The sequence below is a fragment of the Porites lutea genome, chromosome 3 (genome assembly GCF_958299795.1).
Source record: "Porites lutea chromosome 3, jaPorLute2.1, whole genome shotgun sequence".
Classification (NCBI taxonomy): Eukaryota; Metazoa; Cnidaria; class Anthozoa; order Scleractinia; family Poritidae; genus Porites; species Porites lutea.
In genome coordinates this window covers 11,857,729-11,885,018 of record NC_133203.1, presented here as the reverse complement: position 1 = coordinate 11,885,018, position 27,290 = coordinate 11,857,729, and the positions used below count along the sequence as shown (strand labels likewise).

At 39.8% G+C, this 27,290-nt stretch overlaps 2 protein-coding genes across 2 annotated transcripts; both read right to left on the bottom strand.

Moving 5' to 3' along the window:
* Window positions 1–4,076: 4,076 nt before the first annotated feature.
* On the bottom strand, window positions 4,077–8,719 carry LOC140929381 (T-cell leukemia homeobox protein 1-like). Its single transcript, XM_073379182.1, has 2 exons — window positions 8,362–8,719; window positions 4,077–6,011 (listed from the first exon to the last, which is right to left on the bottom strand). Exons 1-2 carry the CDS (start codon window positions 8,633–8,635, stop codon window positions 5,674–5,676), a joined length of 612 nt encoding a protein of 203 aa, XP_073235283.1. The 5' UTR covers window positions 8,636–8,719; the 3' UTR covers window positions 4,077–5,673.
* A 4,125-nt stretch (window positions 8,720–12,844) lies between these two features.
* On the bottom strand, window positions 12,845–17,008 carry LOC140931561 (uncharacterized). Its single transcript, XM_073381365.1, has 4 exons — window positions 15,977–17,008; window positions 15,323–15,658; window positions 13,686–14,019; window positions 12,845–13,173 (listed from the first exon to the last, which is right to left on the bottom strand). Exons 1-4 carry the CDS (start codon window positions 17,006–17,008, stop codon window positions 12,845–12,847), a joined length of 2,031 nt encoding a protein of 676 aa, XP_073237466.1.
* Between the last annotated feature and the right edge of the window lie 10,282 nt (window positions 17,009–27,290).

Below are 27,290 nucleotides of genomic sequence, written 5' to 3'. Positions count from 1 at the left end.
GTAGTAGCAACTTACTAGTCCTCACTCAAAATCAAATCCACAGGTTTTGTCGACTGAGGCAAAAAAAGAGTGCAAGAGAAAGGATAATGACAGGTTTTAAAAGATACGCTTTACTTCAGTGTACACGAGATCGTCAGCCAATTGGTTTGACCATGCGTGTAAGTAAACAGGCGTGGTCAGGCTCAGCAACAACTGATTGATACGTGTAATAATGATTATAAATGATTACTGATATACATAATCCTTAAGCTTGCACATCTCCGTACGGGGTTTTAGGTAGGCTTATAAACGGAGGGGCTTACATCCAAGGGGAGCTTTAGTATAACCAGAATAGAATACTAAAGCCGCTCGAAACAAGCTTCAATCTATGAACGCACCATTGCTGATCAAAATACGTTTTCATTTACTGGTTCTTTGATAAAGCTCCAAACGTCATAATAAAATCAAATTAACTTCAATACTTGTATTTTGTTTACAGGTTTATGGGTCGATAACTTGGGGGACTTATAAGTGGCGGGGGGGGGGAGGGACGGGGCTATAAGCGGCAGTTTACGGTACTTAGCTGGAGGTCCATTACGTAACTCATTTGTTACGTCCTCAAGTAGTTATAAATTAAGTTGAGTCGTGGTCTGTTCCAGTCTAAGTGCCTGCAACAGGAAATTGTCTGAGGAAAACAGCTTTTATATTAAGAAGCTCAGGCAGAAAGTTTTGTTCTATATTTAGTGTTAGTGCTAGTTTGCACGGCTCTCTTTCTAACCTTAACAGGGCGGAAAACGTATTTACTATATTTCCTAACGGAAAGCAGGCGGAATCGCTCACTGAATTATCATAAGCAAAGCCGAGGAAACAGAAAATTAGGGGTTGACGGATATTTGCCAAGTTGAATAACTCGTCAGTAACTTTTCAAATAAGCTAAACATTATGTTGATGTTTCACTTCTAAGACTTTAATATCTGATTATTTAGTCTATTGCAAAGAATTTGATATCAACGGGGGCCGGGTTTGCGGTGTTGAAAACTCTTTCTTTCAGCCCGTTCCTAACATTTTTATGTTTCCCTTTGCGGTGTCGGTGTTGGCAGTACGCCCGACAGTCAGTTAAGATCAGCTTAATTGATAGGGTTTTGATTGATTTTCTCTTTAAACTTAAAGCGATGTTTGTATTAGCAGAATCGTTGTTCCAAAACAACTTAAAGAGGTCTTCGCCCAAGTATCTAGTCGGATGCCGCTTGTGTGATAGAGCTAATTCTAAAGTATTATGGTGTAAAAATAATTTTAGGCAGAAAATTAATTTCCAAATACTGAGCCAATCAAGATTTTCGGACTGAGTGCGAGGTGGAACATTACACTTTCGCCGGAAATGATAAACTGTTAATTGAAATCATGGAAATCCTTCCACAATGCACTTCCGAATGACGACATATTTCAAACGGTCCGAGATTGATTCATATAAATCCAACTGCGTTGACTATGTTCGCCTGTAGTTAATCTGTGATAATCCATCAAGTTTAATTCAGTTAGTATGCAGTTTACCGATGCCTTAACACGCCCCTTAGCATATTCCGCCATCCTGGCCGCCGTTTAATGCTTTTATCACGATCCATATCCAGGGGAGCTCTCGTGTTTGTTTCTGAGACGTCATTAATCAACGAAAATGGTTAAAATGCTATATCCCGATTGGTCTGAAAACTGTCACGGGTGGCGCAATTTTTAAATGGATTCGTCACGTTTTGATCTTTTTGGAAAAGGTGAAGTCACACGTATGGCCCTGTTTTTAAAAAACTTTTGTTTTAGTTGCATTGTTCAAAAACTTTAACCTTTCTCGCGTATTATACTATTATCTTTCAATCATGGGGCGCGTTTACCATATCTCTCTTACTCTCTTAAAAAAAATAGTTAAAAGAAACTAAATTCGTATTTAAACTGCTCTTTTTGTTAAGGCGTTGCCATCGCAACGCGGTTTCGTAAACTAGATGTTATAAGGCCTAGCACACATTAAATGTATCACTTAAGGAGCAATCTCCAAAGCAAGAATCAAGGCTTTGTTGTCGTTTTGGCAACAAGACAGAGCGCTGTTGGAGGTGTATCAGTATCATTCATTTTGATCTAATCAGACGTTTTTTACCGTGTGAATTTGCAATCAGTTGTAGTGCTTGTTATCACTGCCTTAAATGATGAATACGCATATAAATAAATACGTAAGTCCCTCGCAGAAAAATTGTGCCATTCGACATAAATTAATGTTTTAGTTTTGTGAGCTTGGTGGGGCATCAAATTATCTTTCTTCTTTTTCAAGCGTTCCCTGTTGTCTACTGCTTGTTTATTTCGGTCCTAAATGAAACCGGACTCTCGGCGGATGCGATGACCTTGTGATCTTAGTGCTAAAATAAGAAATAGCCCGTCTATTTCCCCACGTATGTTCGCATGTTTTCTCATAATATGTTACATCCTGTTTTTTTTCGTTTACTTATTTTGCCGTGGCATGTTTTCTCCGTAAGAAGCCTCTTTACTAACAAAATACGACTCACAAACACCTCGAGAGGGTCCTAGACTAAGTCAGAAACAACGCGAAATGCGCAGAAAGTGAGGACAGCCAGGCCGAGCAAGAAAAATGGAACGTTATTCTTTCTCCTACTTACTTGTGAGCAAAGAGCTGTGCTCCGAATCCATACGCATTGCGGGGTGCACAGAGTTCGATTTGAAGTGTTTTCCGAATTGCTAGAAGCTTCAAAACGCCCACCCGCACCTTAAATTGAGGGGAGGTTACCAAGCCTAAGGATCACATGTTTGCGATTTTGTCACTATTAAGGTATGCTGTTTGATACGTTGTTCACCCAACATTCATTTACTTGCGATATTTAGTGATTATGTCATTGCTGTAAGACTGAAGATAATTCAGTGACTCGTTTCAAATTTGCAAATTTAACAATTATATGCTGCAAACTAAACTTATCAATCCTTTGCATGTGAGCCGTTTGAAAACTGCCGTCTGTCATTGGAGTTTCTCTTTCAGTCTAAGCGACGGAGCCATGGAAAGAAATTGTCTTATAAATGTTCGCACGGCCTTTTTCAGTTCAGCTTGAGACTTCTAACATCACCCAAAAGCTACAAATTTAATTGTTTTAAGTAAACTACAGGATTATCAGGTGAATGCGGAGTAATTGGCGAGTAATTCATTTCGACAAGCTTATCCAAGTGAGTTTCTTGAAAACCGAATGACATTTTTGTGCAGGAAACAAGTTGATTCCAGTTTCTGTAGGAGTAATATTTGCTAACCAGCTTGAAATTGAACTGTGGTGGGAAAATGCTTTGAGTTATAATTTTTTCGCCTTTCTTCTTTTATTCTGTCGCAATGAAACAAATTTAACATTACTGAGTAACACCTAAAATCACATGTCGTACTGACTCACTCAAGTAAGAACAACGAACCAAACCACGTTTGTTTTTTGTTTCAAAGAAGTAAAACGCAACGCATTACAGGGAAAGAGTCGTAGTTCTCGTCAGTCTAATAAAGATAGACGGTCCCTCTTGAAAAGAAGTTATCTTCAAGGTTAAGGAACATCCAAAGTATGTTAAAAGTCACTTAACTGTATAAAATCAAAGGACCAAGCGCTGGTTGTTTGTTGCTCACTTGCTAAAGAATGAAATACCCAAAGCACTTTAACAAATTGATAACAACACTTTTTTGCTGTCCTGATGTAAAATAGTGGATCTCTATTGATAACAATCCATTGTGAGCCGGTTGAGTACTCATGAAGGCTAAGGTGAAATGAAGAGTTGGCACTCAACTACTACCAAGATCACGGTTGTTAGTCAGTTTCAATGGAGAAAAAAGACCAAACACTGGCTAAATCTCTACCCAATGAATAACACTAAATCAGCGTTACTCGATGGCAACGTAACCGGTTTCGAGTCGCTTTCTAGCACATTGGAGGGGAAAAGGAAACGAAATAACTTGATTTAGTAGAGTTAGCACTAAGCTCATACGACCAGAGTTATAAGATCGCAGGCCAAATAAAAAAATTACTCGTTTATGAGACAAAGTAAACTGTGATTACAGCGGTTTTTAACATTTTTATTGCATATTTCACGTTTTACAAAGAAAATTGACAGTTTAGGATACAATAAGTTCATGTACTTGGTGCTTAAAAATGTGATATAACCCGACAATATAACCGATACACCCTTTGCGTTCACAGCCTTGTTGTTTTCGAGCTTCTTGTATATCACACAGATGGTGAATAGTGTATAAGATAATATAAACCGTCCAAAATTTACTATGAGTTGTATTTTGAGCGTTACTATCATTTTTGTATGTCAGTTGTATTATCTGAGAATCCCGGTGATCATTTGTTACGATCAGCGCCACTCATGAATAAACCGACTGCGTCTCTCGATGCAGCTGAAAGACCTCTCAATGACAACAGTTTCTTGTCCTCTAAACTGCGTTGATTATTACTTACTACTGTGCGTTAACTTTTTGTTGTATTTAAGGCTCAGTAGTAAACTTAAATTTAAAGGAACAAATTGAGTAGACTGCTTGCGGATTTGCCTTCACTCTAAGCCTGAACTCAAATACCTTCTCAATAAACCCTTCACTCAGAGGTACTCAACTTGACTAAGGGGTCGCTTGCTCGCGCTGCTGGAGTCCTCACTTAAACGTGACTGAGACGTTTTTGAAATCCAACTTATCTTAGGGTCATAGTCAATCGCTGAGACTGAGTGAGAAACGTCTACCTTATTGAAACTGAAGTCTCACTCATTGGATGTGAGTTGAGAAAAGTCTGTGGATGGATTCCTTAATATCATTGACTACAATAACTGAGTTTAAGAAAGCTCTTGGCCCGCCCCACTATGACTTCTAAAATAAGGTTTAAGAGAAGGAACGCATGGAAATAAAAGCGGCATGTCGATGGGGGCTTGTAGATTTACAATAAATCCTAGTAATAACAGCGTATTGTCCGCTTTACAAATCTTCAACTTTTTATCTACACAACTCGGAAGACGGCGACCATCTTGTTTACGCTGATTCCGTAATATCAAGGTCAACTATTTTAGCCGTATGTGTCTAATACCCTTGTAAAGTTACGCGACAGTAGAAATTCATCAACATTTGCCAGTAGGCCAATGACTAAAGGTTTATTGGAAAAGATATGTATGGGGCCTTATGCAATTCAGTGATAATGAAAACAAAGTTAATTTCGGTGTTGGTATTTCATATTGAAATGTATACGGATTGAAAATAAAAGACAACCTAAACCTACTTTTTATATTTAGATGGGTTAAGAAAAGCATGGAACCAGCTCAGTATAAAACTGTTTTTTCGGCACACTTTTCATAGTATAAGTGTGCACAAACTGTATAATTTCGTATATTATAAAAAAACGCTCTATGAAATATGCGTATGTTGGCGAATGAAAACCTTGTGGAAAAGGGAAGAAATTTATCTGAAAATGTGATCGATCGCAAATTCTTTGCCCCAAGGTACTTGGCGCACAAATCACAATTGCCTTTCCTGCATGTGTTCTAGCGAAATCTTATATTTGCAAAACCAACTTTCCCGTTTTTTCTCTCCCGGGCGTGTGAGATATGAACGCCATTAGCTGTCAATTTATTTTGTTGTTTAGCAAATAAAACAGCAGAGCTATCTCGTTAACAGTAAAGCTTTAGATGTCTTTATGCTGAACAATATCCTCGCACTATCATGCAGTTGTTGTTCATAGCTCCAGCATCATATGTTGCAGCTGTTATTCCAGTGTGCGTGATCCAGCTGGGATCTTCTTCCTCCTCGTGTACCTCTTTCCGCCATCTTGTGCGCCTGTTTTGGAACCATGTTCTCACTTGTGCTTCCGTCAAGCCTATTTCTGCAGCTAACTTGCAGCGACGTGACTTAGAGATGTATTTTTCGTTACCAAACTCTACTTCTAGTTTTTGGAGTTGCTCTGGTGAGAAAAGGGGCCTTTGTTTCTGCCTTTTGATGGGCTTTCGAGGGCGTCTTGGGTTCGTGTAGTTAGCTACAAGAAACAATAAAACAACGAAATCAAAGAATAGAAATTGTATCAATTGTAACTAACTTTTTAATTCATACAACTCGTCTAACTCTGTAGTTAAACATTTCCACCTATACTAACTCTTTGTAACAAGCCAAGGGTGGTAATTGAGTGAACTTCTTCAATTATATAAACATAAAAGGGGTGGTGTTTGGTACGGTTTGCTCTCGCCAAGTTGCGACGTTCAGTATTATTCAGTGTTCTTAAAACAAACTGAATGTAACGGGTTCATAAGTGTCTAGGATCTGAAGGAAATAAGTTGGTTTACCAGAAGGAGAAAATGAATCGATATATATGTGATTAAATCTTCAGTGATGTTTTTGCATGTTTTTATCATGTTTTTTGACCCAGGTTTTCAACGATAACAACATTCTTTGACCATCTATCAACAATTCGAACAAGTCCATTGTAGGTTTGAAGACTGAATCGTCGACTTCTGTACGAAACATAACTCTGTCGGAGCTTACCAGTAGAACGTTCGGTATTTAGTATCAAGAAAGGGCGACTCATTCTTGTCCAAAAGGTGTGCAGCAAATATTAGCTACCCAACACAGTGCCGGACACTGTCCGGCTCAGGAGTGGGTATTAATGTGAGCAAATAACTTGAATTAACTCATCCACTTAAAAACAAGGTTTATCCATACGGGCAGTGAATTTATTGTGAAAGGTTTGAACCCAGGAGTCATTTCAAAAGTAGGTTGAGTTTGATCGTCCCGGGTGAAAGTAGTCCTGAATAGGACTGTTCTTGTTGACAGTGACTGACGTTTCGACAACCTGTGCGGTAGTCATCTTCAGAGTCAAAGTGAGTTGTATCACGTCAGTTGATGGTATTATACTCTGGTTATGTCTTTTCTTCAATAAGACTACGACTTAATGAACCAAATATTATTGGTTACTTAACTGAATGCCCACTTATTTTTAGAACAGTTCCCAAGGGAGTCTATGAAAAGGACAGCATCCGTACACCTTATTTATGGTAAGGGAGTTCAGTTCTTTCAAATGAAACCCTCGAACAGTCTTGCTTTTAGTTGGTTTTTTGGAAATGAATCCATCAATTTAAAAGAGTAAGCAAGGAGTATGGACATAGTGAGTCTGAGTCTCGAGTAAGACATTATCATTGTCTCAAGTTCTTCCGGATCATTGCATCACGCGAACTCATGCACTGTACAGCTACCGAACAATAATAGAAACCTGTACAAGTTGAGAAAAAAAAAACTGACCTGCTAGAGTCAGGCCATCTTTCCTCCACTTGATATCAATATCAGGAAATACGTTTAACCTTCTCTGAATATTTCCGAGTGTGATTTATATTTACTCCTATTAATCATGTTTGAGGTAATTGCGTTATCGCCTCCATGGTCTTTCATGGTCGAGATTTATACAGTGGTTTCTGGGTCAAGATTTGCGGCTTTTTGATAAACATACTGGTGCATGTTAGTCTTTTTGGTATATGAATACCTATTTTGAGCTTTCATGATTATAAATCAGATGTATTTCCAACAAAAGCAAAAAGAGGGACACAGAAGGGTTTTTGAGCAGAGTAAGGTGTCAGTCCGCGACTGTTAAAATCATCTGTATGTTGGCAGCGAAACGTCAGCGTTTTGTTTATTTCGGGTGAGAGGAAAACTGAAATACTTTCATAGGAGTTCATCCTTCAAGTTAATCCTGTTTTATAGTTATTATGATCTGGGTAAACACTTTGAAATTTTTTACAGTGTGTAGTTTCTCTTGCTTTCATCTGACCTTTGTACACTTCTACAACTTGAATTATAAATGTCTAAATCAACAACCAAAGATAGAAAATCCAAAAGAACCAGTCAGTCTCGTGAGGAAGATTTAGTCTGAAGATCACTAAAATATACAAACAATTGCTCGGCGGGTGATTTGTTTCCATTCGGTGCTTCTGGTTGTTTTGGTGCGTTTCCTCAAAAGGTAGAGGTGGCTACGTACAGCAACACAACTTCCATCTAAGCATTACACGGGTCCTATCAGTATTGAGCCCAGGCAATGAGGTATGCTTATATTTGACTTTAACGATCGGATGCTATTCTAAATCATAAAATATACCATTTCCGTGCTAAATACTTCTCTGTATTACGTGAAAAATTCAGAAATTTTGATGGCTTTCAAGTAGGTGCCATTTACTTATAGTGCTTGATTTATGCCTTTCCATGCTGAGTCCGACAGCTAGACTTATGATAAGATTTATGCAATCCAATGGCAAAGTCATTTTCCTAACAAGTTACATTGTCAGCTGAAATGTCACAGTAGGCAAAAGTAATAATAATAAGGAAGCCAAGGTGCTAAAACTTACCTGGTGGAATTCCATGTCTTGAATATCTTGTGGCATAAACCCAAGCCGGCCATAAGCACTCAGTTAAATTCATGTTTGCTTGTGTAGCCTCTTTTATGGGATGTGTAGGTAAGGTACTTGTTTGAGAAATATCCGTGATGGCTCTGTTTTGGTCTTTGACTTCACTTTGATCTTCGATGTTTAGTAAGTTTTTGATAGAGAATGGATGGTTTAGGGTGGATTTGGAAGGGATGACAGGCGAGAACGCGGAACCATATTTCACTTTTGCAGACATATTGCCTAAGCTGAATCACCTCCTCAGCAAGCTCGCAGTTTTGGTGCAAACAGTCAACTTCTCGGCTTCTTGGCACCAGTTTAAGTAACTCTGGAGACTTGAGTCTCGCGCATGATAATTTAGCTAATTATACCTGTGGAGTACTGTAACTCAATTGGTTAATTAAAGGTCTGTAAATAGTTGCGGTCAGGAAGCAGACAGGTTACCTCCCTTTGAACTTATTCCTTTCGCCGGGAAAATTCTGTCAACGCTCTTCAAGACCAGGTCGAATCACATGTGACACATAAGAACCATGTTAGCTTTAGGCACCGGAAAAAAGCCCAGAGGGGTTCAAATTTGAACTATTGTCAGTTGAAGATTGGTACTTTTTACTCCTTGAGTTAACGTTTTCACCGAATAACAACTTCGTGCTTCTGCATAAGCTGTGAATTTCCGGTTTCCTTTGCTTTCTTAGCGAGAGAAGGAAACCAACGCTTGCATGGTTGCTAGATTGTTTTGGCTACTTTCCGGAAGGGAAATAATAATTCGCAAAGTATTTGAAACGATATAGATACAATTGTACCTAATATATTGTTCACAAGCGAATGCAATTATGTGATTCGGAAGCGTTTATATGTCTATACACTGTCTATATATTGCAACTCAAAAGAAGAGGTAACAAGAGAATTTATTTGATTCCCTAACAAGACAATTTTGGGACATGCAGCGACTCATGCTGCGTTGATACTGGCCGAAAGAAATCTAGTTGAGAAAGGTGACAGTAAACAAGCCGCTAGCGCCTCGTTCCTACCATAACATGCTCGTGTATTAAAGAAGAAGGAAAAAAAAAAGAAAGATAAATAAACCGTAAAAAAAAAAAAAAATTGGACAAACAGACAAACAACATTTCTACGACGTCTTTCCTTTCTCTTCTCATGAACTTTTTTATGATTTCTTTTACATTGCCTCACGAATGAATATTTTCAGCAGATTATTCGAAAACTTAAACATTTTGTACTGTTTAATATGATGTTCCTGCTCTTCTAAACGAACCCAGTTTAACTTAATCCGTTTGGAAAGTTATAGGTCCATTAAAGTAAACCGGATGGCACTACTTCGAATGGCGTCCCTGATCCCGCTCAATATTCGTCACAGGGCAAAAACACTCTGTTACTTCCCTAAGGCTAAAGCTTTACTGACTGACTCATGTTTATATCGCTCTCTTAATCTTTATATTGTTAAGCCGAATCCAGATATTACAAACTCAGCTAGGAACTATCAGGATCTAAAACACTTTCGATGAATAAAAATAAACTTAAGGAACCAAAAAGCTTCCTCAAATAACAGCATGATCCGTAACATTTCCAACCTAAGAAAAATGCAAATACTGCTGCTGTAAAGATTTTACTTTTAGTGCAGAAAATACTGATGCTGTTTTCTTTAATGATTTTACAACCAAGACTTATATCATGAGAAAATTAACACAGACAGTGTGAGTCGCTTTGGGTGACTGCAATAGTATGCACTCCATCTCCGTTTCTGTTTTTGCTGAGATCATATTGTGCCGTAAGTGATTACGTTTCAGCCAAACCTTGTAAGCGAAAAATGGTCATCGAAAAATTAAAATAAAGCACAAAATATTTTTTGAGTTCCAGTTCCATATAATAAGATTTAGACGATCGCGAGGAAATTAATACTGTTCGAGCCGCAGGTGAAACCGGCGCAATCCATTGAATTTTTGTTCATCCGGCACTTACATTGCCATGCATGGCTTTTTGGGGAAAAGGAAAGAATTGTAATCGTCTTGGTCTAATGTTATATATCAGGCTAAACTAAACGTAAACTTAACTGAACTGAGCAGCAACTGAAAGAAGCAGTAAACTAGCCGAAAAAGAGAGTGCAAAATCATCAGAGGACGTTGAACAGAGTGTTATTAGTGCCCATAATAGTGCCATGAAGCACTAAAAATCTCGTTTGAAAAATTGCCGGCTGGGGTCCGCAAGAAGTTACGATGGCCAACAGTATCTGAAACTGTGATGAGCTGTGAAAAAACAGCCTTTCCGTGTATATGAACTCTTTAGCATAGCTGCAATAAAAGAAAAGAAAAACAACAAAAGTTAACAAACAAGTAGAAAAAAAAAAGGTAAAAAAAATAAATACCGGTAATGACACTGGAGACATGAGGAGAGTATGGCCGGCTCTTAGCCAGCTGTAGGGAGCTGTGCACGTGAGGTCGACACCAAACAGACCAAAACATGAGAAGTATGCGAGCCAAGTTTCAAAACAGGTTAAAAGTGTCTTTATTAAAGGGCTAAGAAATATCTTATCCTTCAGAATTAAAGGAGGATTAAAAAGAGTCAAGGACTTTCGTTTAATGATGATTTAAGTAACCCGAGACCCTAAGTATATCGACTAAACTTTTCATCTTTTCACATAAAGTTGACTGTAGATCAACTCTACATCCGGCATCTTGTATAGTTAAAGAGAGGTCTTCAGTTGTTTGATATCTTCTGTCATAACCACAGCTGGTGATTTTCCCTGGCAATGAAATGTTTTAATCAACATTAACACAACAGGGCTGGGAGATGTGACTTGCAAAAGTGGACTGCTGCTGACGGGCGCTGGTTAGGTTGTGAACAGCTGATTACATCTTAATAAATAGTTTCATTCATTCGCTTGGGGAGCGAAAGAATGAAACTCTGCAAATCGAAAACAAAGTTCCGAAAGGCCCGTAATTGCGACAAAACTGAGAACCCGGCCGAAGAAGAATGGGGACTAAATCATGGTTTGCGTGCATTCGACACCCTGAGTAAACATACCACACATAAGTAACAAGAAACACCCTCGGCGTACTTCATACTGTTGAGCTGATAGCTTTCCGTTGATATATGGTAAAACAAAATCTCCCTTTCAAAATAAACGGCATACCATCACGAATTTTGTATCAAGAGAGCTTCTTCAGGACTAAGCCGGAAGCCGGAAGATCGCGGCTTTAATGAATAAAGGAGGTCAGTGACTCAGTTCTTCAGTACTTGCGGATCACTTGAACAGTGTTACTTGAACTAAAGCCGTTTTTCACGCATCCTTTACTGAAGATGTTTCGAACGTGAACTTTATGGACGGATAAATCGATCGCTTAACTTCATCTCATTTCATAAAAAAGTTAGGTAGCTAAAATGTGACGTTCAGATCGCTGTCTGACTTTGAGTAGCCGTTGAAATTCTTAAATGCCGCTATTGGAGCTAAACAAAAGCATTATCGTCTCAAAAGGAACCTGGCAAAACAAGATTTCAATCTCTTTATGCAATACAGTTTTTGCTAAAAAGAGCAACAATTTGATTGTAAGAATTTTCTACTGTTATTAGAAGTTATTATTATTATTATCATCATTATCATTATCATTATTGTCCAAGGGATTAAGCTTTAAAGAACTGATCTAAGATGGAAAGGGGAAGGTCGATGTCACATTTCACGAAACAATGAAAGTAATCATTTGACATTTCACGGATAACGATATGCCCAATCAAGTTTTGCGAAAAGCAGATATATCTTGGTGTCTTCTCCTCCAGCTGTGCTTGCTTGCCTTTTACCTCCTCCCATCAATCATTGTACCTCAGGAAACTCATCATGAACGAAGAAGACATACACTGATGTTATATTCTCGGGCAAACAGACAACTGCACGAAAGATGGCGGATCAACTAAAGAACTTCGAAGAACTGTATTAATCAAAGAGCTTATGGGTTTTGCAGTAACCGCATACATACTGCGAGCTTAGTATGAATTTCTGACACTATAACAAATGTAATGATACACTATAACACCTCCCCGCAGAAATGTGGTGCCTGATAAGAAATTAAAGTACAAGACAACTGTTGAAACTCTCTAAACGATCAAACGTTCAAAAAAGAAATAAAGTTATTAGAAGCACTGTTCAATGTCATTAAGGCGAGACTTAATGGTTTCAGTCCATTTCTTCAATCAGTCCCTGTGGTGGTTGAGTAGCACGTTTGGACCGAAGCGGAGCAGGGATGGGAGGAGTAGGTGTGCTTGGCGACTCCCCTGACTCTGATTCTTCAGGTGGGGGTGTACTGCTTTCGGTACTGGGAGAAGTAACGCCTTCAGTAGATTGATCAGATGTAACTTCGACAGAGCTGGATTGAGTAACAGCAGAACTAGGGGGTGTTTTGAAGTACATCGTGAGCATGTCTCCTCCAATTCCATCCATCGTTCAACTGGACTTGAAAGGAACGACAGTACCAGCTTGCCACTTCTGTCTCGATAGGTGGTCACGTGCGAGAACACTGTCACCTACAGCTATCTTTCTGTATTTTGCAAACTTGTCGTGATTGGAGTTCATTTTGTCTTGCTGGCTGGCCAAGCGAGATCCAGTATCAGGTGTAACCAGAGACAATCGAGTGCGAAGTTCTCGCTGTAAGAATAGCTTGGCGGGGGAAAAGCCGATAGTACCGTATGGTGTGCTTCTGTATAGAGCTTGTGGGATCGTCAGCTGATGACTCCATTGCGTACTTGAAAGTCTGCACAAACCGCTCAGCCAGCCTATTTGAAGAGGGATGGTAAGGGGAAACTAAAATTCTCTGAATGCCATTTTGCCGCGGGAACTCTTCATACTCTACAGACTGGAAGGGTGGGCTATTGTTGCTTACTACTTGGGTTGGTAGACCGTATCTTGCAAAAATATGACGCATGGCATTGATATTTGAGTCGGCTGTTGTTGTTTTCATGGGACCAATCACTTCGGGTCACTTAGAGTGGGCGTCGACCATGATGAGGTATTGTTTTGCCTGATGGGTGGCAAAATCTACGTGAACACGTTGCCATGGAGCTGTCGGCCAAGACCATGGAAGAAGCGGTGAGGCTGGAGGAACCCTGAGGGTTTTGTTGCACGGTTGACATTCACGGGTAACCTTTTCAATCTCCTGATCTATTTTCGGCCACCAGACATGACTGCGGGCTATTGATTTCATGTGCAATTCCAGGATGGCCTTCATGTAATTCTGTCAGGATGGTTTGTCTTAAAGAAGGAGGTACACTTCAAAGGCCCCACATACGGCAGCCTTGCTCCACAGAGAGTTCGTGTCTGCGGGTGAAGTATGGCTTGAGCTCAGGATCGGTGCAGTGATTAATAGGCCAACCATTCTGCGTAAGAAACAGAGCTTTCGCTAACAAGGGGTTCCTAGATGTGTCCTTGGCGATTTCGGCGGCAGAAACTGGGTTTCGTTTCAACTGCTGAGGGGCCACATGAAAGATTTCCTCTTCCACACTTGCATCTTTCCTGTACTGAAGTGGGAGCCTTGACAAGGCGTCAGCGCTGGCTACTTCAGCAGATGACTTGAATTCAATTTCGTAGTTTACAAAGAGAGAACAAGGGACCAGCGTTACACGCTGGGAAAAAAGAGTGCTAAAAATCGGCCAAAAGATTGAGTGGGGGCGATAGGCACAAACATTTTTGGAGTTCTTGGGGCTATAACTTTCTTTCCTTTAAAGGCATGACACTGAAATTGATACAGGCAACAATACTTGACTCCAGGAAAATTTTGGAATGGTCGTTCTGTTGGTAAAGAGTCACGTGACCATCTAGTGGCCAATTAAAAAATCAAAACTCCCAAGGACTTCTCCTTCAAGAGAATTAAACCGGATAGTGTGATACTTTGCAGAAATAAAACGCACACAAAATTGAAGCACTTGTCCGATTTGAAATCTCAAATTTCCTTTTTGTGACGTCACAATTGATGACGTCACAAAATGGGCTTTTTGGCCAGGGGCATTGCTAACCCAAAAAATAGAGAATTTGGAAAAATAACTTAAGACAAAGACAAAGTGAAAGTCTCAAATCATTATCTTCTATAGTTTAAGAGATATTTGTAACATTCCACGCATATTTTTAAACAGACTTTGAACACATTTTGTGGCCGATTTTTAGCACTTTTTTTCTCAGCGTATTGCAGTCTAGCAGCAGCCAAAACTGGAGCAGAATCCGGAGCAAATATTTTCAACAGGGGTTTGTGATCAGTTCGCTGCCGTGAACTTGCGTCCGAAGAGATACAAGTAAAATTTGGTGACCCCAAAAATAATGGCAAAACCTTCCTTCTCAATGGGACTGTAGTTTTTCTCAGACAAGTTCAAGGACCTGGTGGCATATGCGTTAGGTCGCTCATCACCATTAGGGAAGCGGTGAAATATGACTGCTCCGATGCCATACTGGCTTGCATCGCTCTCAAGAATAACAGGAAGGCTTGGGTCATAATGAACCAATACATTTGAAGATGCCTCTTCGCACCGGGGGGACCACTTGAATTCTTGGTTACCCTGGAGAAGCTGATGGAATGGTTGGAGGATATATAGAGCTAAGGTTTCGGATAAACTTGCCATGATAATTGATCATTCCAAGGAAAGCTCTCAGCTGCTTGTTTGATGGCTTCTACCTTTTCCTTTGTAGGAAAAATTACGCTGGAAGAGATGACACAGCCCATGTACGTAACTGATTTCTACATGAATTTGCATTTGCTTAGCTGAACACGCGAGCCATAATGGTCTAGACGGCTGAGGACGCTGTCTAAGTTCTTAATTTGTTCATCGTCATCCTTGCCAGTAATAAGAATGTCATCTCGTATACTCGCCACATGATTTAAACCCTGAAGGATGATGTCCATAGTGCGCTGGAACAGAGCAGGTGAAGACGCAATACCGAAGGGTAGCCTTTTGTAGCGCTAAAGACCGCTGTGCGTATTGATGGTAACAACCGCTGGCTTTCAGGATCCAATGGGAGCTGGTAGGCACTCTTGAAGTCGACCTTAGTGAAACGTTGTCCACCCCGCAGTTTTAAGAATACATCTTCCGGGAGGGGAATTGGATACTGAGGGACGTGAAGCTGGGGGTTGACAGTAACGGCATAATCACCACAAGAACGTGTGGTTCCATCTGCCTTGGCGACATGAACCATTGGGGTAGCCCATTCACTGAATTCCACCCGTTCGACAATTCCTTCTGACTCGAGACGGCTGTATTCAGCTTCAACAGCTTCCTGCAGAGCATAAGGGGACAAGACGAGCCTTGCAAAACTTTGGACGTGCGTCAGGTTTCATCTTTAGTTTGGCTGTGATTCCTTTGACAGTTCCGAGGTCTGGTTTGAAAACATTAGGGTGATTTTGGACAGTTGTGCGCAACTGGGAAGCCACGCCCTGTGGGAGGTTTGTCTCCGATACGCGAATGTTGCAGATCTTAGTTCAGTCGAGTCTTACTCGGGACAGCCAGTCTTTTCCGAATAGGGATGGGCCTGAGCCTTCAACAACAAGAAGTAGAACATCGGCGCTCTGTTCTTGGTACTTTAGCTGTGCCATACGTTGCCCGTGTACCCTGAGTGGGTGTCCTCTGTATCACGTAGGCGAGTATTGGACGGCATGAGGGGTGTGCCAATGAAGAGTTTCTTGTAAGTTTCTTCTGAAATAACTGACGCGCCTGCACCAGTGCCTAATTCCATTAGAAGAGAGGTTCTGTTCAGTTCAACGGGTATCTCAATACCTTGCTGGCCTGAGATCAGGTTGTATAGTAAGAGAGAAAAAGGATCAACCGAATCATCGGGAGGACTAATTGAGGGGGTTCTGATCCTTCTATCTGGTTGCACTTTCTGAGGTTTCCCTTTGCATGCCTCCGAGATGTGACCAACTTTACCGCAAGAATGACAAGTGTAATTTCTGTATTTACACTGAGAACGTGGGTGCCCTATTTTGCTACCGGAGGAATTGAACTTGCCTCGTTTTCCAGGACCCTTACGACGTTGGTCAGGCTGAAAACTTCGACAATTACCAGAGTCGACTTTGTTAACGGAAGCTGAACTATCTTGCGAGAACGCAGCAACATCCTTTTCGGCAGCTTCGGCGCCGAGGGCGACCTTCAGTGCTACATCTAAAGTGTGTTCCTCGGTTAGCAGTTTCTTTTGTGTCTCCTTACTGCGAAGACCACAGACGGAACGATCGCGTAAAGGTTCATTCAGGTGTGTGCCGAACTGGCAAGTTGAAGCCAGATGTTTCAGATTAGCAGCGAACGTTGTGACACTCTCGCCTTCGTGTTGTGTACAATTGTGGAATCGGTATCTTTCGGCAATAACCAGTTTCTTCGGTGCGAAATGATTCTTTAGGATAGTGGTGAGCTGTGCATACGTTTTCTCAGAAGGAGGAATCGGTGAGCAGGCTTCCGAAACAACATCGTAAGCCTTGGCGCCAATAACAGAAAGTAGGATTGCTCTTCGTTTGTGTGACTCTGCAGAATCGGCGGGAACGCTGATTGCCACAAAATATTGTTCCAGTCGCTCCAGGTAGCGATTGATGCTTGTAGTAGCTGAATTGAACTCTCCTATTTTGCCGAGGTTTGGCATGGTCGCTCGATTTCTCGTCGCCAGAAATGTTATGTTCTCGGGCAAACCGACAACTGCACGCAAGATGGCGGACTAGCTAAAGAACTGTATTAATCACTCCATTAATCAAATAGCCTGCGGTGCAGCCGGCCCACGTATCGCATATACTGTGGATATAGACAAGGTTTAAAGTGTCTGCGCGCAGGCTATTAATCAAAGAGCACATGGGTCTTACGGTAACCGCATACATACTGTGGGCCAGTATGAATTACTGACACTATAACAAATGCAATGATGCACTATAACAACTGACAAAAAATCCCAACAGTATTAGAAGCTCTGCATGAATTCTCCCTCTTCTATTGTTGAAGAAAGGTTTCGGTTTGAAGAATGATAAGGCGTCTCGTACAATCACATTGAGCGCTAAAACTACTTAGCTGTATCATCCTCGTGCGTGCCGTGGATGTTAATTGTAATGCATTATAGAAAAGGTATTGAGGTCACAAATGTTATAAGTTAGGGACACCCACTGACGACCTTTTTTGTGTAACAACTGTTCGAAAGAGCATATAATGCTTAGAAATTTCTAAAGTTTGAGTGAGGCTAAAAATTTCTGATAACTTTTCCACTCGTCAAAGATATTCGGAGATTGTCTAGTAACTTAGATACTAGGCGACATTTAAAAATAAAGAAAAGAGACGTATATTTTTTAAAGTAAATATTAAGTGTGTTTAGAGAAGAATATAGATATGAAGTGTTAAGGTATTTAGATTGCATCCTCTCTGTCCCTCAAAAATGGTTTTATATCACACGCTTGAATATATTAAAAGTCGAGGCGTTTTTTGTTTTTCGATAATGAATTCCATATTCTAGGACATTAAAACAGGATCGAAATTTTTTTTAGTATTTGTTCTACGGGTATGAGGTCGGTAAAAGTCAGAGTATCTGGTTGAATATTGATGAATCTGATTTCCAGTTTGTAAGAGTTGAGTAAAAGAAATAGGTAAAGCATCATTATGATATAGGTACATGAAAGAACTTACTTGGAGAGAGTAGATACTAAAAATATCAAGAATTTTCAAATTTGCAAAAAGACGTTCACTTGAAGCCTTATAGTCAGCCTTAGAGATCGCCCGAGTTGGCTATAATCATCTTACATCCGACAAGCGCGAGTGGAATAATTGGTTTATTAAAAACGCCCACAAAATATCGAGAATTCTTCCCCACTTTATTTGTAAAAACAACCGATTTACAGCTTGTTTTGTAATCTGCCTTGTGATAAGTAACGTTTTTTAGCCATGGTCTGAAAATCATTCGTTTTGTTTTGTTAACGTTTGTCGATAACAAGGTCGGAAATGCCGTAAGGATTGGATCACAGTTCTAATTAATCGGTCGCAGTTACAAAGGTGTGGTACCAAATGAGTATAATTTTGCTAGGCGACGAACTCAAACCTGTTAAGAATTTACTGTCAAGCGACCCCATGCAAATTACGAAATTTCTTATTGTACTGTTGTTTAATTCCTATTTTACCTTAAAATTCTGGGAATTTTAGTTGTGAGTTGGGTCAAGAGAAAAGAGCCGTTTTTGTTTACTTAAATGGAAAATTGTCACACTATACCTTGTGAAAACAGAAAAAACATCTGTTTCAGTTCTATGTAACTTGATTCTACATATATCACAGCCTCTCTCTCTCTCTCTTTCACTCTAACAGTTTTCCTACTGGAGCCATCATCTCCCTATTTCACGGGGTGTTATCGACAAGGCGGATAACACCCTCCTCGATCTCTCAACTTAAGCCAATAATTCAGCGCTAATCAGTTGTACTAGCCATAGATCTGACCACATCTGCCCCGCCTTAGATGTGACGTTTATTTTGAAAAAAGTCTTCTAACGTTCAATACGTAATGTTTATATTTATGCTCTTAGGTTATGACATTTTAAACCTTTGCGAAAAACGTTACTGGGTTTTAGGGGGTTAAGCACTGAACATAGTGATTAGGGTTGAGCATCGACAATAGTGATTATAGTGTTTCAAGTTAGTGGAGCTGTATTTATCATGAATTCAAAGATACATTTGAGGAAAATCAGCTTAAAGGCGTATTTCAAAGCCATTTTGCGTCATTTCGGTCTTAATTCAACCTCGGGTTCAACGGCGGATGGATGTACGGAGCTGAAACCAGTCTTTGATTTGATCAATCGCTCACATCGATCGGCGGGAAAGAACCAATTCATTGTTGGTTTGCCTCGGTGTAACATGAATTCAAAGGTACAGATTTTAGGGAAAAGCAAGGTTTTGAAGGTAAAAAGCCGGAGTGAAACGTGCTTTTGAATAAAACATGCCCGGAAAAACATGATACTGCACCACAGCATTTGCATTCGCACTTCAAGTAGCGTTGCCTGGCCACCCTAAAATGCACCCCGAAGTTACAACTGGATGACGTCAACCGCGGACACCCAAGAGATCTATGGAGATATTCGCAACTCGAGTTTTCGCCTCGCTGGGCCATCAACGCGCGAGGCGCGCGCGACAAATTTATTTTGCAACTAAACAATAAATGGTAATAACAAAACGCGAAGATGTAACAAAGCAAGGTTCCTGTAAACTACTCTGACGAAAACTCCGTCCTCGGGGGGGGGGGGGGGGGGGGCGACGTCTCTTATTAGCACTTATTCAAGTTTTTTTTGCGGGGGCGCGGGAGGGGGGGCGGGGTGGGAGCGGGAAGTTGGTGAAGGTGGGAGCTTATTTGAGTTTGAATGGAAGGGGGAGGTAGTTGGGTGGTGGTGGGCTCTTATTCGAGGCTGGGCGCGTATTAACTTTTTCTAAGAACAAGAAGTCCAAAGACTACTGCAAAGCTTATTTAAAACAACGTATGTTGTTTTTTATAACAATATTTCGGCTGGCCATACCTTCTTCAGGTTTACAGATGTTACTGTGTATGGCCAGCCGAAATATTGTTATAATAAACAATATACGTTGTTTTAAATCAGCTTTGCAGTAGTCTTTGGACTTCTTGTTCTTGGTTCTTTATATTTTGGCTGATTTGATCTCTTTTCTAGAGATCCAACGTTTACAACTAGCAGGATCTTCGTCCACAGTTTTTGTAGCCTGCGTGCAAGCTCTCCTATTTGGGCGAGTGAAACGAGTCTCGCGAGAGCTTGCTCGCAGGCTACGGTTTTTGCAGCTAATTTAACTTTTTCTGCCTTTGGGATTGGCGCTTATTCGAGGTGGGCGCTAATTCGAGGTTGGGCTCTAAATTCGAATAAATTCGGTCATAAAAAATTACAATTTTAATTACGCACGCACTTAATTAAAGAGGAAGAAGGTCTTTTGGCCTCTTTCCATAAAAGGTTTCTAATTTATTGTTCTTGGTGGAAATATATTTTTCAACTTGGTATTTAATTCTTACTTTAAATTTGAAACCTTCGATATTTTGAAGCAGCTGGTTCTTTCTGCAATCCCATAAATATAGTTAACCAGTAATATCAGATAATGTAACAGAAATTACAATGTTTGTATGAGAATTTAATGTCAAATAAGTTCCGTAAAACGGCTGTTCTGAAAAAAAAAAAAAAGAGTTTTAAGCTAAAGCTACTCAGCAGACTGTCTGGCTACACAGCAAAGGATTCCACTGGCAATCGTTGGGGCGGTACCTGTGCTTAAGTTTCTCCAGACGCTTGCTTTAAATTTGCTTGCAATTTTCCGGGAAATGTTAGTCGGTGGGAAGAAATATTTTTACAGAAAAATTAATAGACCTTAATAAACCAATTTAAATTTGTGGGTGTAGCGCACGTAGCTGCATGTAACGCTCTCAAATTTTTTCAGGTGGGAAAGCTTTTGTTTACAATTACCGGTCTATGGTTTGTCGAAATTTCGAAGGCATTTGATTCTCTCAATCATAAAAATCTCCTGGGGAAGTTAGAGTCTCTAGGTTTGTCTTCAAGATCACTGCGTTGGTTCCGATCATTTCTTGCTGACAGACGTCAAAGAGTATTGATAAATGGTGAATTATCTGATTGTCGTGCCATCACACACGGGATGCCATAGGGGAGCATTTTGGGCCCTTTGCTATTCAACATATATGTTAACAGTTTGCCAAACGCAGTTAAAAACGCTCGGGTGATTCTGTATGCTGATGACGCAGTTTTCATTTGTACAGCATCAACTTCCGTGGAGCTTAACGCCATCTTAGCGCGAGACTTTTTACTGGATATGCGACTGGTACAATAAAAACAAACTGGCCACATATGTGAAGAAGACTAAACTCATGCTTGCCGGGCGTAAGACTATGGTGTCGTTATTTGATGATGTCGACTTACAAATGAATGAATGGTACACAAGTTGAGCGTGTGCAATCATGTAAATACCTTGTAGTAACAATGGATGAAAAATGGAGTTGGAAGCCATATATTAGTAATTTGTTAAAGAAGCTAGGTCATCGTCTGTGTTTAACAGAATGTTTTATATGCTCGATAATAAGACTCGCATTGCGTATTTTAACGGCTTAGTTTTACCCCATTTAGACTGCGGTGACATTGTATGAGGAGATCAGCCTAGTTTGAAATCTGAAATGGATCGTTTACAATGCTCCAGAATAGATTTGCGAAAAGAATTCTAGGTAATAACATCTCATAATCCGAAGCACTCAATTCCCTCAAGAGCCATAATAGGACAGAGAGGGACTCTCAGGGCGTTGGCCGGGATATCTTAATTTCAAAAAAGTTATTTTTAGAACTACGCGGACCACGCGGAAACAGTTTCCGGTAAACTGGTTGACTTCCGGAAGACTCGCTTTCACGATTTTAGCGCGCCAAAGCGAGGCGGCGTCAACAAATTTAAAAAATGGCGGCACAAGTGGAGGGACGATGTGGAGTTGATAAAGTGGTCTTCTTCATCAAAGAACCTACCACAGAAACTGCCTAAAACTTCTGCACAAAAGGGTCCTTTACAAGCAACGGTAGAAATCGGTTAAAGTGACTGTGTGACCATCGTTTTTGTTTGAACAGCTGGAAAGAGGACAAGTAGCAATGCGGCCCGGATGAACGTTGAAGACAAACTTGATTCCCTACAATGGATCCCTCTGGCTGGACGACATTTCGCTCACCGATGCTCAGCGGTTCAAAATGCCATTAAAGAGGAAATACCAGAGCACCTAGAAACTTTTAAAATAACCTTAAGAGACCTGCATGGACATAACATAAGAAACAGTTACTTATCTATAATTCCAAAGCCGAAAACGGAATGGGGAAAAAGGACAACTTACTATAGATATATTAGTGACTGGTCAACTCTTCCGAATTTTTTAACGAAACCTATGCTTTGCAAAATTTTCAAACGGGACCTAAAAACGTGTTTAAGAGCCAAAAATTGTACTTTGCAAATTTTCATTTTATCCTTTTAGTCGTTAGCCTTTGTTTTTTTGATAGTTAAGTCTTTTAGTCTGATTGTATTTTTTTTTCACTTTTTTTTTGCCTTTTTTAGTCGTCTAGCCTTTTTAGCCTTTTAACTATGTAACCACTAGGTTTTTAGATTTGATCGTTGTTAGTAGTTTTAATATTCTTTAATTTTAGTCAAAGGACCTCCCTGAAAACCACTTTATGTGATGGGAGTTTCCTCTATAAAGATTATTTTATTATTATATTTTAATTTATATTTGTTAAGAACAGTCGTTTTACGGAAATTATTCGATAGAGATTCTCAGTACAAACACTATTCGAAGTCATTTGAATATACTTTATTATGCATGCAAGTCATCAGTTACACGTATATTAAGGTAAACGGGAAAGAGTAAAGAGTAAAGAGTGTAAGAGAGTCCACCATATTTCACGGTCCAGCCCCCCTTCCGAGAGATCTATGTTTGGTCTCCTACAAAAGACACTCCGTATCGTTCCTTGTCTACGCCGGGGTTTCTCGCTCCATTCCTTAATTCACAACAATGATTGCAGGAATAATATACAGTCGACTCCCGATAACTCGAACCTTCAAGGGAAATCGAAAAAAGGTTCGAGTTTATGAATATCGGGAGTTCGAAGAAAATAGCCAAGAGTAAGGTAAAAAACAGTTTTTACTGCACAATAAACATTTTAATCAACTTTAATTGTAGAAATGTCAAGTGGAAATTAAAAGATACTCCTAGATTATAAATCAGAACGTAACATAACAAAAGATAGCCTAAATAGAGCATGCATACTGTGACAATCAACGTCAGCCTCCACTAGTAAACTATACTCCTACAACTCGTCAATAAGAAATCCAGAATTCAATGTTTCGGACGCCAGTATACGGCTTTTTTCCCGACTTTTTAAGGGCTCAAAACATGGTTCGAGTTATCGAGGGTAAAATTATATAAAAAATGGCCTGAGGGGAAACGAAAATTGGTTCAAGTTAGCGGGAGTTCGAGTTATCGAGGGTTCGAGTTACCGAGGGTAAAATTACAATGAATGTATGACGGAAATCCAGGGGAAATCTATTTTGGTTCGAATTAGCGCAAGGTTCGAGTTAGCGAGGGTTCGAGTTATTGGGAGTCGACTGTAGTACTGTAATTTCTCACCTGGTTGCCTACTCGTCAAGACTGCTTCCAAAACAGTGAAAAGGTCTATTTTGGATACTCCTCTAGTTCTACTAGTTTGGAAGGACCAAATCTTGACCTGTCAGCTGATAAACTCTCGTTTTAGCAGACCGAACATATTATCTTAGTGCAGGAGTCTCCAACTAAGCACAAATTGCACCTCGGTTTGCACAATGCAGAATTTGACTTTTCTCACTTTATCTATATGTCGAATGATGAACACTACTTCCCCGCGAGGCTTCAGTTTATACTTGGAAAAGAAAATCAGTTCAGTTCTTGCCTTTCTCAAAAGTGCTAAGGGTCTACGCTTGAGGGTGTTGTAGGTCTTGAAAGATATAAAATTGGCTTTCGCCCTGCTATCGAGCTGGACTGAACTTGACAGTTGATTTAAATTGTTCATCCTAAGCTACACTGTTTGTTGCAACAGAGTACAAAAAGCGCGGTGACCTATGTTACTGTCTCCTGAATCGTTTAAATAAACACTTGGCTAAGAAGCGAAGGTTCGAAGGCAAATGTGAGATTTTGAGAACAATAACTAAGCCAAGGGCATCGTCCGATTCGATATTCCAGCAAGAAAGTAATTATGTAAATAGTTTTTATTACTTTTTAATTTTTCACACGACCACATCAGCGTTGCTGTAATCTTATCGTGTATAAATAAATGCTTTACTTACTTACTTAGGGCCTGTTTACATAGAGGTGGGGAACCCCAGGTAGGTGAGGTAACCCGTTTAGGTGGGGTAACCCGCCTGTCTATTCACATGATCTGTCATATTAATTTGATCACGTCTAAATGATAGGTAGTGTAACCATACTGAGAGAGATCGTATGGACCGGCGGGATACCCCTTTTAAGCAGTTAAATCCTGCTTACTTACGGGCCCTTACACACTAGTCTTGAGCACTTGAACAGTTTGGAAAAAAAAACACAAGTTGTGATCTAATACTACGATTGAGCGCACGCAAAAGAGGCAAACAAGTTCACAAACAAATTCATTGATTGGTTAAATTTATTTCATTGAAAGTGTGATTGGACCAGAGCATGACTGGCTGTCATGTCGACTCACTAACTCTTGCAATGCCCTATGGATCAAAACTCGAAAACACAGCCCTTCCAATCATGTCACTCTGAAAAATCTGGAGCAGTCGAAGGATTTACATTTAGGTGTAACGGCATATCCTGGCTTTGCCGGGGTTGCGGCTGAATGACGGGCGCTGCGGAAGTCAAAGAGAGGATGAAAGGTAGACGAACTAGTGAAGTCTAGCCTGCATAACATGCGCTTTATGAGCGAGACGAGGCGAGAAAAAAATAAAGCTTTATTTTTCTTCTTCCCTCGTCTCGCGCTTCGCGCAAAATGCCGCATTCGCCTCGCTTGGCTCATAAAGCACCTGTTGTGCAGGCTAAGTGAAGCCCAGCTGTATGGACAGGATGAACTGACTGAACTGAATTCTGTTTAGTTATAAATCGACTGAAATTCGCAGATTACTCGAACTGTTGCTCTACAGTTGACTGTGCACTGAAAGAATCGATCAATTTATCGCTTGCTTGGCCCGTTACGCGTTTTTCTCTCTTTTCTACGCGCTAAAAGTTTGACAAAAATGGCTTTTTTTTTAAATATCTGTAGACTAATATTTTCCATAGCTAACAGCTAAGATAACAGTGGTGTAGCTGCCTTTAAGCCATTAAGCTCGGGCTTAACAAGAATTGGGTCAAAATCAAGAGATAAAAGGGCCTTGGAACTGCAACTCAATATCTGTCACCGCGATCGGCCTGATACATACATCACTACGAAAATCTGTCGGTGAACGCCATATTGGTTTTCAAGTAGATTCGCTGAGCTGAAGGGTCCTTTTGTTTACTCCAATGATTTAGGTTAAAAACTCGTACTTTTGGACGGTCTCAATCTGTCTCAGTTCTTAAATATACGAGTCAAAGATGCTTAATATGGTCAGATATTGCCTCCCCCGATGCTGACTATAACGGTAGGCTTTATCTGAAAGAGTCCGTCCGTTGATTCGATAACTCCCTGCTAATTACGCGTTCAACGCAGCATTTTCTTTTGGCAAAAAAGAGCGGCTATGCTGTAAAAAAAATTGTTTATAGGTCAGCGTTTACTTGGTTAGCTTTTATGTCCTTATCCCCCTCCTCCTCCACAAGGACTTCTTTATGACTCGGGCTTAAAAGACAAAATGGCTTGCTACGCCCTTGGATAAGACCGCGTAAAAAGGTAAATTCAAGCTTCTGCAGGAATGCATTAAAGTCAATTCCTCACTTTTGCTCAACTTTAAAAAACATAGTATGTTAGCATATATAATTAATTGATTTTTTTTTTTCCAGAACAGAATTTGTCGAAATTTCTAACAACACTTGTCGCACTTTGTAATAAACTTGAAATGGATGGTCGGAGGACCAGTGAACCCAATAGTATCATCATCGACAACAACAACAACAACAATAAGACCTCTCACATGGAAATGAAATTCTAAGCAAAATTATTTATCAGGTCTTATTTTCTTAAAACGTTTTGTGGCCTAACCACACATGTTACGTTTACAATCAACTGTGCAATGCCGGTTAATACTAGTTTTCCTGATTTAACCCAAAGGCTGGCTTTTCAGATTCTGCCGCGTATTTACGTCTTTAGTGGTGGTGTAGCTGGAAATGTCAGCGTTAAAAAACTTATAAGAATGTTTGGGTCTTCAAGTGGTGTTTTCCTTGAATTACGGCGAATAATATCAAGTCAAAAATGGGCAGATGCTTGACTGGTACTGCGTTAAACAGTTCTTGGATGATTTATCATCATGGCCTTTTGGCGAAACAAACATAATTGAAAGCTCTCGGCAGAGACACCTCAATATTTGGTTATTATTGAGTGAAAGAACTTGTGGCAACAGAAGGCGAAAAATGTCTTTCTACAACTTACGTAGAAGATGGAACTTGAACATAAACGTTCGATTTTCTTTTCATGTTTCCATATTTTGTACTTCTTTTAGGTTAGGTGGGCCACACTTTCCGATGTCGCATTTTCTGATTATTGTGAATGATTCTGTTTCATGTCGGTTCCACTGTATTCGAAATTTCCAAAAAATAAGCAGTCATTGTGGCACAATGACGTGGACAAATGGAATGTAATGTTTTAAAGAAAGTTTTAGTGCGATAATAATCGTAACAATGATTGTCTGATTATGGTAATGATTGTGGCACCGTGTTGTGCTCTGAGTTTGTGTTTTTCGGTTTTATTAAATGTTAGTATAGCACTTGTTGATGGCAATAATCACCAAAATCTCGTTTTATTTCTTGTCATATCCTCGTCGGTAATGAAACCGGATTTCTTCGTTGCCCGTACTACCAGTAAAACTTTCAAAATATTTTGCTTATACAGTGTACAATCACCTTTCGCCTGAACGACTCGTTACTTTTATGGATAACCCGATAATACAGATATATAGCAGCTATATTCCAATACAAGCTCTAGCTAGCTCCTATTAATAATAATACTATTTTTATTGCTTGATATTGCGCAAATAAACATATATCAAATGATCAAATGTGCATTACAAACTATTAAAACTAACTAAAACATATGAAAATATCGAATTAAAACATATATGGATATACAAGGTATCTGTAAATGATCCATTTCTTGCTTATTTACACTGATAAACCTATTCTAAAAATTATTATAACTAAAAGAAACTAGTAAAATTAGTGAAAAAGAGATTAAAATTTATATACA